The sequence below is a fragment of the Mustela nigripes genome, chromosome 4 (assembly GCF_022355385.1).
Source record: "Mustela nigripes isolate SB6536 chromosome 4, MUSNIG.SB6536, whole genome shotgun sequence".
NCBI classification, from domain to species: Eukaryota; Metazoa; Chordata; class Mammalia; order Carnivora; family Mustelidae; genus Mustela; species Mustela nigripes.
In genome coordinates this window covers 141,188,207-141,202,022 of record NC_081560.1, presented here as the reverse complement: position 1 = coordinate 141,202,022, position 13,816 = coordinate 141,188,207, and the positions used below count along the sequence as shown (strand labels likewise).

At 42.6% G+C, this 13,816-nt stretch overlaps 2 protein-coding genes across 2 annotated transcripts in view; one reads left to right on the top strand and one right to left on the bottom strand.

The window, feature by feature from the left end:
- LRMDA (leucine rich melanocyte differentiation associated) overlaps window positions 1-13,816 on the bottom strand; it is a 1,051,049-nt gene that overhangs the window by 884,010 nt on the left and 153,223 nt on the right. The window lies entirely within an intron of this gene.
- LOC132015254 (large ribosomal subunit protein uL23-like) lies at window positions 11,765-12,308 on the top strand. The gene has a single exon (XM_059395847.1). The coding sequence runs from the start codon at window positions 11,777-11,779 to the stop codon at window positions 12,245-12,247; it is 471 nt and encodes a 156-aa protein (XP_059251830.1). The 5' UTR covers window positions 11,765-11,776; the 3' UTR covers window positions 12,248-12,308.

Sequence of the window (13,816 nt, the reverse complement as noted above, 5' to 3'; positions counted from 1 at the left end):
ATGAAAGACAATCTACCAAATGGGAGAAGATATTTGAAAACGATAACATCGGTAAGGAGTGGACAGCCAAAATGTATTTCAAAAACTTATACAACACCAAAAAATTTTCAATTAAAAAAATAGACAAGGAACCTCAATAGACATTTTCCCAAAGACGACATACAGATGGCCAAGAGACGTATGGAAAGATGTTCAACGTCACTAATCAGGGAAATGCAAATCAAAACCACAAGCTATTACCTCACACCAGTTAGAACTGCTAGTATCAAAAAGACAAGAAATAACAAACCTTGGCGGGGGGATGTGGAGAAAAGGAAATCGTTGTGCTCTGTCAGTGAGAATATAAATTGGTGCAACCATTCTGGCAAAGTGTATGCAGTTTCCTCACAAAATTACAAAGACAGCTACCATATAACCCAGTAATTCCACTACTGGATATTTACCCAAAGAAAATGAAAACACCAATTCGAAAAAATACACACACCCCTATTTTTATTGAATCATTATTTACAATAGCCAAGATATGGAAGCAACCCAAGTATCTATCCACAGATGAATGGATAAAGATGTGGTGTATATACATGCCATGGAATATTAGCCACAAAAATGAATGAAATCCTGCCCTTCATGACAATATGGATGGTCCTAGAAGGTCTTACACTAAGTGAAGTAAGTCCAAGAAAGAAAAATACCATAGGATTTCACTTATATGTGAAATTTTAAAAACAAATGAATAAAAACTAAAAACACAGACTCTTAAACGCAGAGAACTGGTGATTGCCGGAGAGGAGGCAGGTGAAGAGATGAGCAGAGCAAGTCCGGGGGGATGAAGAGACCTAGATTCCCAGTTAGAAGACAAATAAGTCATAGAGATGAATGTACAGCATAAGGGATATAGTCAATAATATTTTCATAATGTATGGTGACAGGTAGTGACTATACTTTTCATGGTGAGTACTGAGTAATGTATAGAATTCAATCACATTTATGCACATGAAACTAACATCATAGGTCAACTCTACTTCAATAATTAAAAAAACAAAAACAAAAACAAAAAACAGAATAAGACCCTAGCCACAAATGACTAAATACTGTATGATTCCACTTACATGAGATGCCTAGAGTAGTCAAACTCAGAGACAGAAAGCAGGACAGGGCTTGCCTGGTGCTGGGAGGCAGGGGAACAGGGAGGTGTTACTTAGCAAGCACAGAGTTTCAGTTTGGGAAGGTGAGAAAGTTCTGGAAATGGACAGTAATAATGGTTATACAACATTGTGAACGTACTTAGTGCCATAGAACTGGACACTTAAAACAGTGAAAATGGCCAATTTTATGTCATGTTTATCTTATCACGATAAAACAAAAAACAAAAGGAAACAAAGAAAACCCAAGTCTACCACTGCCCGGATCAAGATTCTGCTCTCAGACAGGCTTTCCGCAAGCCTGGTGCGTTGGTCCCACAACTGAGAGGGCTGTGCTCACTGCCACAAACACCCATCCACAAGCAATCTGTTCAAAACGACCACTCCTAATGCCCCTCTTCAGCCCCCAAAGGACACCAAGGAGCCGGGCTTCTCTGGAAGGGTCCTTGCCTCCACTATGCCAGAGCCTTCTCGCCCCGCCCTGCCTGCATCCCTTCAATCGGCTGCAGCCTGTGCTAGCTGCCTCCCCACCCCAGCCTCACCCCGCCCTGAACCCTGCAAGAACAGAGGCGTGCTTTCTCCCAAGTCCACTTCCCAACCTCCCCACCCCAGACACAGAACAGTTCATTATGTTACACACTTTAAGTTTCCACCAGTACGAGGCCAACTCAGGAAGAAGAAAAGTTCACGACTCCTATAATTTGGAATTTGTGGTAAAAATTAGCCTAAGCTGGGCCAAAGAGAGGGTTTGCTGTGAAAATTCACTATGTAAACAAGACTTGAGGGGAAAATATTCAAGCAAAGAAAGGAAATCATTCTTAAAGGCTTTAGTTCAATAATATGGTTTATGGAAAATTTATTGCCAATTATAAATACATTAAAGAAAACCTACTGGGTCAGGACTAGGAACCTTGGTCCTGCCTCTGCCATGCAAGCATGGGCCAGTCTTTAAATGCCTTGTCACAGTCATGGTCTCTTCATCCATACAGATGGATGGAGAACTTCCAAGGTCATTCTGGGCACCATCAGACTAAGAAATTCACATACTATATCTTCTGCATTTACATATGAGCAGGAGAGAACTCACATGGAGCAACAAGGTCTGCTCTGGGTAGAAACAATTTGTCAATTATTTTTAAAATACTTTCTATATTTAAAAGTGGTAAGGCTGGAACTACATAATGGTGACGATGACGATGGCACAACATTGTGAATGTATTAAATGCCACTCCATCACATGCCTTGAAATGGTTAAAATGGCAAATGTGTATTTTGCCACAATTTTTAAAGAGATAAAGCCGTATTTATTTTAAAAGGCTAAGTATGTTCACCAGTTCCTAACCTGTAACTCAGTCCAGTTCTTCCAAATTAGCAGGACTTTGCAGTACTAGAAATATACTACCCGTTCCAACTTGATGGGCTTTTAAGGCAGGCCTGAGATCTCCTGGATATGCCATGCTTGGGCCAAGAACCAGAGACCGGGCATTCTTTCTGGCCAACAAAGTATAATGTCCTCACCTTCCACCAACTAGTGAGGACACATCCCTGCCTACCAGTGACTTCCTTGGTAGAGAAGATGACTATTGAAACTGTTCCCACGGGAAAGCCACTGGGAATGGGCACATTGGTGCCCAGCTCCACTTATTGCTTACACCATGTGCTTCCCAATTACAGAACTCATCAACATCATCAGCATCAACAGTCAGGTCTTCCTACCTGGCTCACGGTGGGGCTCATTCCAATGCACCACATGTGTGTATGATGCTTGAGGCTATGTCAAAGCTTCTTATCCCAGTTTGGCAACTTTTTAAGCAAATGAAATATTTCCATGAACTTGACAATCGAGAATTTTCTTGCAAAGGATAAAGGATAAAGAATTCTCCTAAGACATCATATTTGCTTCTTTCAGAGTTGAGTACTGGGATCAGAGACTGACAACTAAGAAGATATTTATTGTTTTTTTTTAAGTTATTTTTAAATTTATTTAAAACTGGAGTTGTATTTCCCCAAAACTGGAGCTTTAAGTCTCATTTAATTGCCTTTGACAAGAATCAGAGTCCTTGACACTTCACTCGTGAACAACCCTATAAATGAAGGGAGAGAGGAGGTGCTAGGATTCTAATAAAGCCCATTTTCAAGCAGTGGTCATTTACTCAGGCCTCCCCAGGGCTCAAGGGTATCAGTGGTTCTGGATCTATAGCATAGATGTATCTGCAAATGACATAACCTCTTCTCATGGCCTTTGAATAAGTCTACTTTGTGGAGTAAATAATGAACTATCTCCAGCAATTCAAGTCTATGAGTGTTTCTTTGGAACTTCCTCTTACCAGTACCTTGGGCTTTTTCCCTTGATTCTGACTCCACCTACCAGCATGGAGAGGGCTGACTCCAAGCCACTAGCATGATCTCAGCTGATGATTAGCAGGAGAGCAGCCCTGTTCTGCCAGGTGCTCTACAAAATTGACTGTGGCCTGTGAGCAAATGAGGGCAGGCTAAGGAGAAAATGCAAGAGGGGAGTCTCTTTGAGGGGACAGCACTGAGCAAAGGGAAGGGTCACTGCATTCAGACAAACAGCTGCTGGTATTAAAGGTCTCTGAAGACCAAGGTTTAGAATGTGGCCCTTGACCAAGAAGGCAAAGCCAGGCGTCCTTTGGAATAATCAATCAAAAGAAAGAACTCGACTCTGGTATGAAGTGTAAATATGATCTACCTCATTAGCTTTGTCCTCAAAGGACCAGGTTCCCCACTTCACAGTTACTGGTACCCACTATCCCAGCTCCTAAATCAAGAAGCTTCCAATCTGCTATTCACAGATGAAAAACAAATTTAGGTCTTGTCAGCTCCTGGCTTTTTAACCCCTCCAGGCAACCTCTCTGTGTTTGAGTGACCACCAGAAGAAACCAGAGAGTTGGTTAAAAGCAGAAATTCCTGGGCTCCTCCAAAACCCACTGAATTAGAATCTCCTGGCGTGGCCTGTGAATTTACATTTTTAAAAAAGCTCCTTGGATGGTTCCCATGCATCTAATCTCCAGGCCAGCATGTAGGAATGAATCACTCGGGCTTTTCACCTGCTTTCTCATGAAGACTAAACACCAGTACTGTCATTAACAGAACCTAAGCACAGCCGGAATTGTACCGTTAAAACAAAAAGGTGTTCACCCGTACTACTTCAGTGGCTGTTTAGAGATGACTTAATATGAAGAAAAAGAAGGCTAGAGATCCAGCAAGATAGTATTTTAAAAACGAAAACAGAAGGTAGAAGGAACAAACTAGAGCATCACAAAATTATCACTTGCATCAAGAGAAAAATGTATTTCAATATAAAGACATTCTAAGAAATAGAGTTATGTAAGATGACTTCCCATCTGTATTAGCTTTGATACATAATTAAGACAAAAAAATCTCCTGAGGGAAAAAATATCATGTAGGTCAGTTTTGTTCATTCAAATCTAACAGATGGGAAATCAGCAGATATCTTAACAGGTGTTTATGTTCCTGTGTCATATATCAGGCAGGCCATTGTCCCTAACGTTAGAACGATCTATAGAAACAGTTAAAATTCTTAAGAGGAAAGTTTTGAAATGTCTTCATCACTTTGAAGGTAGACATTTCTGTGAAATTTTCCAATATTGAGTCAAATATTTTTAACTAGTCATTAAAAAGTGCCCTGAAGAATCTCTACTGTAGACTTTGATATCTAATTGAAATTACTGTATAAATTTGGAAGCTACAAAATCAATTTTCCATAAAATGTAATTTGGGCTTCACTAATCCAAACTGGCCTTCTTCCTAATTAGGTTGAATTCATGGGGTTTTAGTGTAAAGCCCTGCCAAATCAAATATAAATAACTTGGAACTTTGTGCTATTTTGGATTATCATACCATCCCTTCCTTCCATTAGCAGGGATGACCAGAGGTTGCTAATACAATAAATATTTAATGGATGGCAACACTGTCCCTTGGCCCCAGAAAGAGATGCAGACATAAACATCCCTTTCAGATCTATTTGTAACCCCACTTTCTGCCCTCTCTCTTGCTCATGGCTAATACTCAATTTTCCCAGTACAAAGAGAAATGCCAATTGGCTCACTCAATCCAAAGGTAAACAGAAAGGAAGAAGAAAGGAAAGAGAAAAACATTGCTGCGGCTTTGGGAGAAGCAGCAGCTGTGCCAGAGACCAGCACCTTCTCCAAACGTCCCCACAGTCCCTGTACCAGGGGAAATCCAAAGCAACAGTGGTAATCCACTGGTGGGGCACAGAGGGTCTGAACTACCATGAGCTAACAGGGAGAACCGAAGAAGACTGGGCTGGGCCCCTTCTTAACAAGAAGCTAGGAGTCAGTGAAAAAATGGAACTGCACATCTAAAAACAGCTATTTTTTTTTCCTTTTCTGATTTTAAAACTTTCACTGCACCTTTGTTTTAAAGGCACTTCAGGAGTTCTGACATTTCTTTTTCCACTTCTGAATCAATGGAGAGGAAATTAAACCACACGGCAAGAAGGTTGACGTCACCTCCTCACACACTTAGCCCAGACGAACGCATGCATGAACACACAGACGTGTGGCCTCAGTTTTGTTCCGTTTGAGAGAGGGGGTCACCAGCGCTGAAGCCTTCCTATCTCCCGGTTAGAACAGTCAGGTCACTGGGAAGAGACCAGTTAATTCCCATGACAGCCACCACCACCGTCCTCCTTCAACTCATCATAGAACCTCCACACAGAAGCCAGAGAGATTCAGGTTTCTGTCCCAGCTTCGCCTCCTCTCGTGCCACCTTAAACAGGTTAACTTAGTTCTGTGACTCAGTTTCTTCATCTTTAAAATGTTGCTAGTTTATGTTCATCCCAGTCATGACTATCCCATCGTCAACATTCTGGCAGAGGAAACTATGATGTGTCCACAAAGGATGCCTTGGAATAAGGTCTTGGCTGTCATTCTCAATGCAGATCCAAATGTCCCAACAGCAGCTTCTCCTTTCCTCAACCTCCCAACTGCTGGGGAAGAAACTGTTTCAGTATCTCATGGCATAAAAACCTTCTGGGTGCTGTTCTGCTTGGCGCAAACATGGAAAACTTTGGAACATATCTACAGGGTGGGGCACACTGCCTTCTACCTCTGACCGCCAACCAGCCTCAGGAACGCCATCAGGAATAAAGGACTCTGTAAAGAAAACACTCATACCGAAGCTCAGGGAAATGACGATCAGGACTGAGACGATCAGGACTGAAGTCTCCTCCTACTCAGTTTCAGGACTTTTCCACTACACACTATTCACACGTGTCAAATGTTCAGCATCTCCTGTTTGTTTTTGTTGCTGCTAGAAATAGGGACCCAAGTTGACACTAAAGAAGCTGTCCTCAGTGAGTCTCTCTTTCACTCTTCAGTATCCCGAATCTCTGTAAATAACACCTCTCATTTCAGTGCCCCAGGACTCATTTCCAAGGATAAACTTCAGGATAAACTTCAAGAAGGCAGTCGTAATAACTGGGAGATGGCAGAGGGTTAATGATCAAGATGGACACTGACAGAGAACTTGAGTGTCTGGGTCTTCATGGGTCTGAAAAGCAGTTGTCACCTCACACTCACACTCCCAGAATTTCAAATCTTTCACTGTATTTCACCCCAAGGAAGCTCAGCATTTCTACTGAAACAGATAATCTTTATTATTTCTTAACTCTCTGAGATTCTCAAATTAAACACAAATCCTTTCTAAGAAACAAAATTTGTCTGGACCTCTTCTTCCTGGCATTGGGCTTGATCTTATAAAATACAAATAAGAGCCAAAAAAAAAAAAAAAAAAAGAAAAAAGAATGGTTACCTGATTGAATTTTAAGATTGAAAGGCACACTGTAGGTCACAATCCAACTGCTCATTCTTACGGGTATGAAATTGGGAATGAGGAAAGTCAAATGACTTCCTTGCCGTTACACCGTATGGGTAAAGAGTAGAACCTGAGTCTCCTGGCTTGAAATTCATTGTTTCTCTATTACATGACATTGCTTAGAATTCCAACAATTCATGGCCAGATTTCTAATAGCCCAGTGACAGGCATCAAGATCCTTGGCTATCCTCACCAATTTGGTGGCAGTGACATGATATTTACACACATGAGACAATAATTTTACAATTTAAAACAAAATTATACCTAACTTTCTTTTTAAAAGTTTGATCAGCATATTAGTGACCTGAATTGCTTCCTTGCTCGGGCATGATTCTCTAAGTGGGCTGCGAGGAACTTAATCTAAGGGGCTTCATCTGGGTTTCTCAAGGACAATGTTGAGGACATTCCATAAATCTCTGAAACAAAAGGTAAAATTTTATGTTAATATACATTTTCTGGGACAAATGACCATAGTTTTCATCAGTCTCAAGTACTTCACCTTATGACATTAGGAAGCACTGTCCTGAGGCAATTATTTCCTCTTTCCAAAGTCACAATGCCTCATGCCTCTTATGAATTTTACAGTATCTCCAGCTCACCTTCATTCTCCTGAAAGTGCTTTATGTGGGATTAGAATTAACTCAGCTTGTTTGGAGTTTTTTAAAAACACTCAGACCCTTGATACATCTGGGTAGCTCAGGCAGTTAAGTGTCCAACTCTTTGATTTCAGCTCCGGTCATGATCTGAGGGTCCTGAGATCAAGCCCCATGTCAGGCTCCTCCCTGGGTGTGGAGCCTGCTTAAGATTATCTCCCTCTGTCCCTTCTCCCCTTTATGCACACGCACATATTCATTTCCTTAAAAAAAAAAAAAGTAGGCATGCTCCTGGAAAAAAGACACAATATTTCAACCCTCCAACATTCTTTACATGTCACAAAGAGAATTAATTCAATAAACATTTAAAAAAAAGAAAAGCCACTCAGACCCTTACCATAAATCTGCAAGTCCTGGCTTGTAATTACTGGCTAAGTGTCTTGGTGGTTCTGAATACTGCCATTAACCAGAGTGAACAGCATTCTACTAAAACTACATTCTTAATGATGAAACAGACCCTACACTTGACTCAATTTAAAAGAGAAGCTCCTAAGTGAAATTTTCATGATTTTCCTTCTTTACTTGAAATCTAGTTTATGAAATACTGACTTTTAAAAAACTTTAAGGTCAGTCTGACTGTATCTAGAATGGTAAGATCCTGAAATATATAAGCCATTGCTATTAAGCACCAAGATATAAGGGTCTTCTTTAGTAGAAAGCTGGGTTACTGTATATTTGAAACCTAACTATCCATCATAAACACCTTCAATACATTTGAAATAGCAGGGTGGACAGATTCTCTCACATTGAGGGTCATTTATGAAGCGATCAAAGGCTGTAGTGGGAAAAAGAAGTATGAAGAGGGACAGGGCTTTATAGAATGAATAACTTTTCTCATTCTCAGTATTTCTTAGATTCTTTTACAACAAATTGCTTGGCTCTTGAGAACAGACTCATAAAAGAGGTGAAATATATTTTTCTATCCTGAATCTGAACTTTTTTTTAATAGATAAAGTTGTAATGACCCTTTCCAAATAATAGGAGCCAACACTGCAAGAAATTTCCATTGTTTCGAAGACACAAATTACCCTGCACATCTATGTCTATCAACTGAATAAGGAAGGAAAACACATGAAAGTCATTTGAAAGACAACATCTCCTAGGAGTTACGCTTGGAAAAGTCCAGTAATCCCCCTACCTAGATAAATAGAGATTTCCAAATGACTAGGCGGATGAAGGTCGGAACAGGGCCAAGCACTTGAATGTTATAAAAGAGACTCCATATTAGACTTTGGAGAATGAATCCAACACACAGGTCCTCTATCGCTGGCCAGCCTCTCCGCGACACAGCCCTACCTTGAGTGGAGAAGAACCAAAACAAAACAGTATCTTCAAGCAATTTACACACAATTCAAATGGAATTTCTCCAAGCTCAGAAAATTTCAAGTTTATTCAGTCCATATGCTATCCCAGATTTTCATCCCTTCTAACAAATTCAACTTAGAGACAAGCAGCCATTTCTTAGTCACTCAGGATCAAAATCCCTCTTCCAGTAACCACAAATAATTAGTGACAGTAACTGTGCATCATTTGGAATGTTTGGGGATTCTTTTTTTCCCCCCCTTCTAATAAGAAACTCACTGGATGCGGTTTCAGAAGTGTCTCGGGAGCCCTAATCAACTCTTCTTCCATGAGCAGCAAACACATGGCATGTGATTTGACGTAGCACTGCATTCCTTAAACCAGGATTTAAGGAAACTAACGATAGTTCCATAGGGTGATGATCAATCACACAAGATGGCATTCTAGAAAAGACATCATGCAGAGCATTTGTCTCGTGGAAAAAAAATAATCTTTCCCAGTAGAGTACCTTACTTTCACTACACAAGTCAAAATTCACACCTCCACAGTGAAGATGCCGCAGCATATTCTAGGTAGAGAGAGCCTACATCAAATCCTACTTTTGCCAAGTGACCTGTACAAGTTAATCTGAAACACAATCTCATCATTTAGAAACTGATAATGAGGATAATAGCAACACCTCACTCGTAGGGCTGTTGAAATGATTAAATGAGCTCAGGCAGGTAAATCACTGAACACAGCATTCAGAGTATGATAAGCATTCAATAAATGTGAAGTAGACCTGTACCCCTGGGGATAAAAATATATGTTTATAAAAAATAAAAAAATTAAATAAAAAATGTGAAGTTAGCTGTTGTTAGCACTACATTTTTAAGTACCAAAGTCAAGGAATTGAGGGCAAGTCCTTAATGTTTCCTTCCTTGATTCTGTCTGTCTGTTCTTGTGCACCAAAGTTTTTATTTTTGTCTTTGTTGCCAACACAAGAAAAGCGCATGCACGCACGCGTGCGCACACACACACACACACAAAACAAAACAGAACCAAACCAAACCCCACCTCTTTCTTTTGGGTGAGGGAAGTACTAGAACCACACAGAACATTTTAAGAATGTCTAAAAGTTTCTGAACAAGTGCATCGTTCTCAACGCTTTCATTCTCTCCTCACATCTTCCGTCCTGGTTCCCAAGGGGTCAAATTAACTTACAAGGGAATCAGCGTTCCTGTTCCCCAACTTGAAGCAGAGGAGTCAGAATTCCCAGGCCGGGAGATGTCCCTTTGAGCAGCTCGGAGGCATCTCAAACCACCAGGCAAGAAAGAGCAGCCATTCATGGAACAAATAAGTGATTTGCATTTCCAAGGATGTGGGGAAACATATTAGTTATAATTAGCAAACACGCAGAGTCCCCGTGACAGCTTCACTTTACAAACCCTTGAATGTTTGACAAGAAAAGGTCATGTTTTGTAAAATCCTCAAAAGGTCATTCAATAACAAATCACATGAATGAAATCGCAAGGGTTCAGGGAGGTTAACAGAAACACCACAGGCAGTAAAGTGCGTTTTCAAGGTAAACAAGGAAAGGGAAAGTGGCCTTGCCTCCGCTCTGGAAGGGGAGAAAGAGAAGCAATCTCTAATTTACCAAACACTGTAATTTCGAGACATTTTCTCTGTGCTTGGTGGTTTAACGCTGAATGTTATTTCTCGTGTTCGGCACACTTGGAGGATTAGCAGATAACAGCCCAGCAACATTTCAACGGTTCTTCAAAAGGTCTAGGCTGACCTCAGCCAGGGCTTGCTTTTATATGTTTTAGTTAATAAATGTCCCAAGCGGACAGAACTGAAAGAGGTGGCCGCCTGTGCGGCAGGCACACACACCCACGCGAGGTCCCCATGCACCACCACCAACCCAGCAGCCCCCAAATCTGGAAACTTTCGCCCCAGAAGCCTTTTCTTCTGGCACTTTGACCTGTTCATGACCTCTCCCTTCCCAGGTCTATTTTCTTCTTCAACAAGAGCCAGCCCCACATCTCTCACAGTCAGGAGTAACAAAGGCTTGTTTATATAGGGTAATTTAGCTACAGGATCAGCAGGGGGGCGAGGAGGCCTGCGCATCTGATCCACTGGTGGAAGGCACAATACAGATGCGGGGGCCCACCGTTTAAGGGGGGTGCTTTGTCAGGGCAAGACCAATGGGCTGGCTGCTTTCCAGATAGTTGAGCCAAGGCATAGGGAGAAAGGAGCTTCTCTAGGCTGCCTCAGACATAGGTACACCCTTGACATAATGGGGGAGGGAGCATTCACGTTAAGAATGCTGTGGAAAGAGCCCGAGGCCAAGTGGACAGGTAGCACAGACCCCGGATTCCCTAGAAAAAGGTCACCCATCAGAGCCCTTGGAAGAGAGACCGCACCTTCAGGAAGAGCCACGGGACATGGGATTGGCAGACCTAGTACCTGATGTGTTCTGTGATCTTGAGCAGATTTCTCTGACCCTCCTGGGTCTCCCTTTTGGCATTTGTAAAACAGGTCAGTGCTCATGCTCATTTCCACACGTAATGTATGAATGAAACCAAGTGAGGAGGACCAGCAAAAGCCATGTGTGACTCTATACCAGCAAGGACTTGATGCCCAAGTCCCAATTCTTATTCCTCACTGCTTCCCACGTCCCACCCCACAGACCCTTCGGGGACCTGCTCTGCCTCATATCCCAGAAACGTGTGGGGTTTTTTCGACCTACCCTTTAACTTAAATTTCTGTAAGATTTACAGATTTCTTAAATTTCTGTAAGACAGCCCTTTTACGAAGATGGCGCCGAAAGCTAAGAAGGAAGCCCCTGCCCCTCCCAAAGCCGAAGCCAAAGCAAAGGCTTTGAAAGCCAAGAAAGCGGTGCTGAAAGGCGTCCACAGTCACAAAAAAAAGAAGATCTGCACATCACCTACGTTCCGACGACCCAAGACTCTGCGTCTCCGAAGGCAACCCAAATACCCTCGAAAGAGCGCCCCCAGGAGAAACAAGCTTGACCACTATGCCATCATCAAGTTCCCCCTGACTACTGAGTCAGCCATGAAGAAAATAGAAGACAACAACACGCTTGTGTTCATTGTGGATGTCAAGGCCAACAAGCACCAGATCAAACAGGCTGTGAAGAAGCTCTATGACATTGATGTAGCCAAGGTCAACACCTTAATCAGGCCTGATGGAGAGAAGAAGGCATACGTTCGGCTGGCCCCTGACTATGATGCTTTGGATGTTGCCAACAAAATTGGGATCATCTAAACTGAGTCCAGCTGGCTAAATCTAAATACAGTTTTTTCATGATAAAAAAAAAAAAAAAAAATTCTGTAAGACAACACAGTTCCTCGGTCATGCGAGCCACACTCCAAGGGTTCAAGAGCTCCCCGGGACCAGAGGCTACCACAGTGGGCAGCGCAGGGGCACCAAGACTCCCATCCCTGCAGGACATGCTATGGGGTAGTGCGGCCTCCAAGCTTGCCCCTACCACCAACCACCCTGCCCTCTCCATGGACGGAAGACCATCTTCCAGATATGGCCCTGATGGATGGCTGGAGCACGCACCTTTCATCTTTACAGTTCCCTGCCGACCACAGAGCCCCACCAGTTTGGGGACGGTTTGATCAGAATGACGGTCAGAAACAGGACACCTCACTTTGTCTTTCTTGCCAACTATTTTAGCTTATTTGCCACGAGTACAGGGTATAATTAATATCACACAGGAGCCAGCATTGTCATTTTTCAAATCATTTCCCTGGAAATGTTCTACACCTCTTAATGGCCCTGCTAATGCTGTAGCTGTCATGTTTTGGACAGCTGCACTTTTACAAGACAAACTCTGCAGCGCCAGGAGCCTCTCTGCAGACTCAGAGGCTCAGAGGCCGTGAATGCCAGCCGGTAATGGCTCGATGGAAATCTTTGATTAATTTTTTTTTTTTTACCTCTTGGTACTGACTGCTTCTCAAGTGTCACCTTCCCAGCTTCCGTCCCCAGCCACCTCACCCCTTCCTGCCCTCTGCCCTGGTCCCCCACCCCTACACCTCCTCTCTTCTATGCCACCTGATGGACAGGGAACTGGTGAAATAGGGCCAAAGTCCTACAACTGAAGAAAGCCAGGACATTCCACCCAGAGGTGCAAAAGTTTAAACATCTGGATGAAAACCAGGCCTCCATGCTAAAGGCCACACACTGAAAAAGCAGGGACCTTCATGCCTAATTTTTAGAAATGTGCTTCTTCCTCCCCGGGAACGTAAGAGAAATGTTCGAAGGTCTCTATGTCCTGGGCACGTATGGAAAGGACAGGGAGGGCATGGGGCCGTGAAAGCAGGATTGCATTTGAAGTGTCCCAAGAGCCATGCATAGGACAACCGAGGACAATCTGAGCCACACCAAGGATTGACTAAGGGGCATGGAATGAAGATGATTTTAAACAAGACAGAAAAATTCACCATATTGTTTTAGGTAGTCATGGCGTTTTGCAGCTGCTCTTTATCAGTGAAAACTTTTTTTTTTTTCCTTTAAATCATCAGTCTCGAATAAAGGATCTTCTGAGTTCGGTCCAACCACGTCCAGGGAGCCCTCTCGGCTGAGGCCTTCTGTCTTAAAGGGAGCTGAAGCCAGATCCATCTTAAAAGGAAGCTGAAGCCATGCTAGGGACGCAGCTCTCTTTTTTAGGCTAAACAGCGGCGTCGACTCACTGCTCCTTTAATACCGTGTTTATTAGTGATTCGCAGCCCACGGAGAGACGAGCTCACCACTTCCTTTCACGCTGCGTCTGCAAAATGCTACAGAAAGTTGGACTCATCAGTGAAGCAGCGGGTCCCTTGGTTGAAA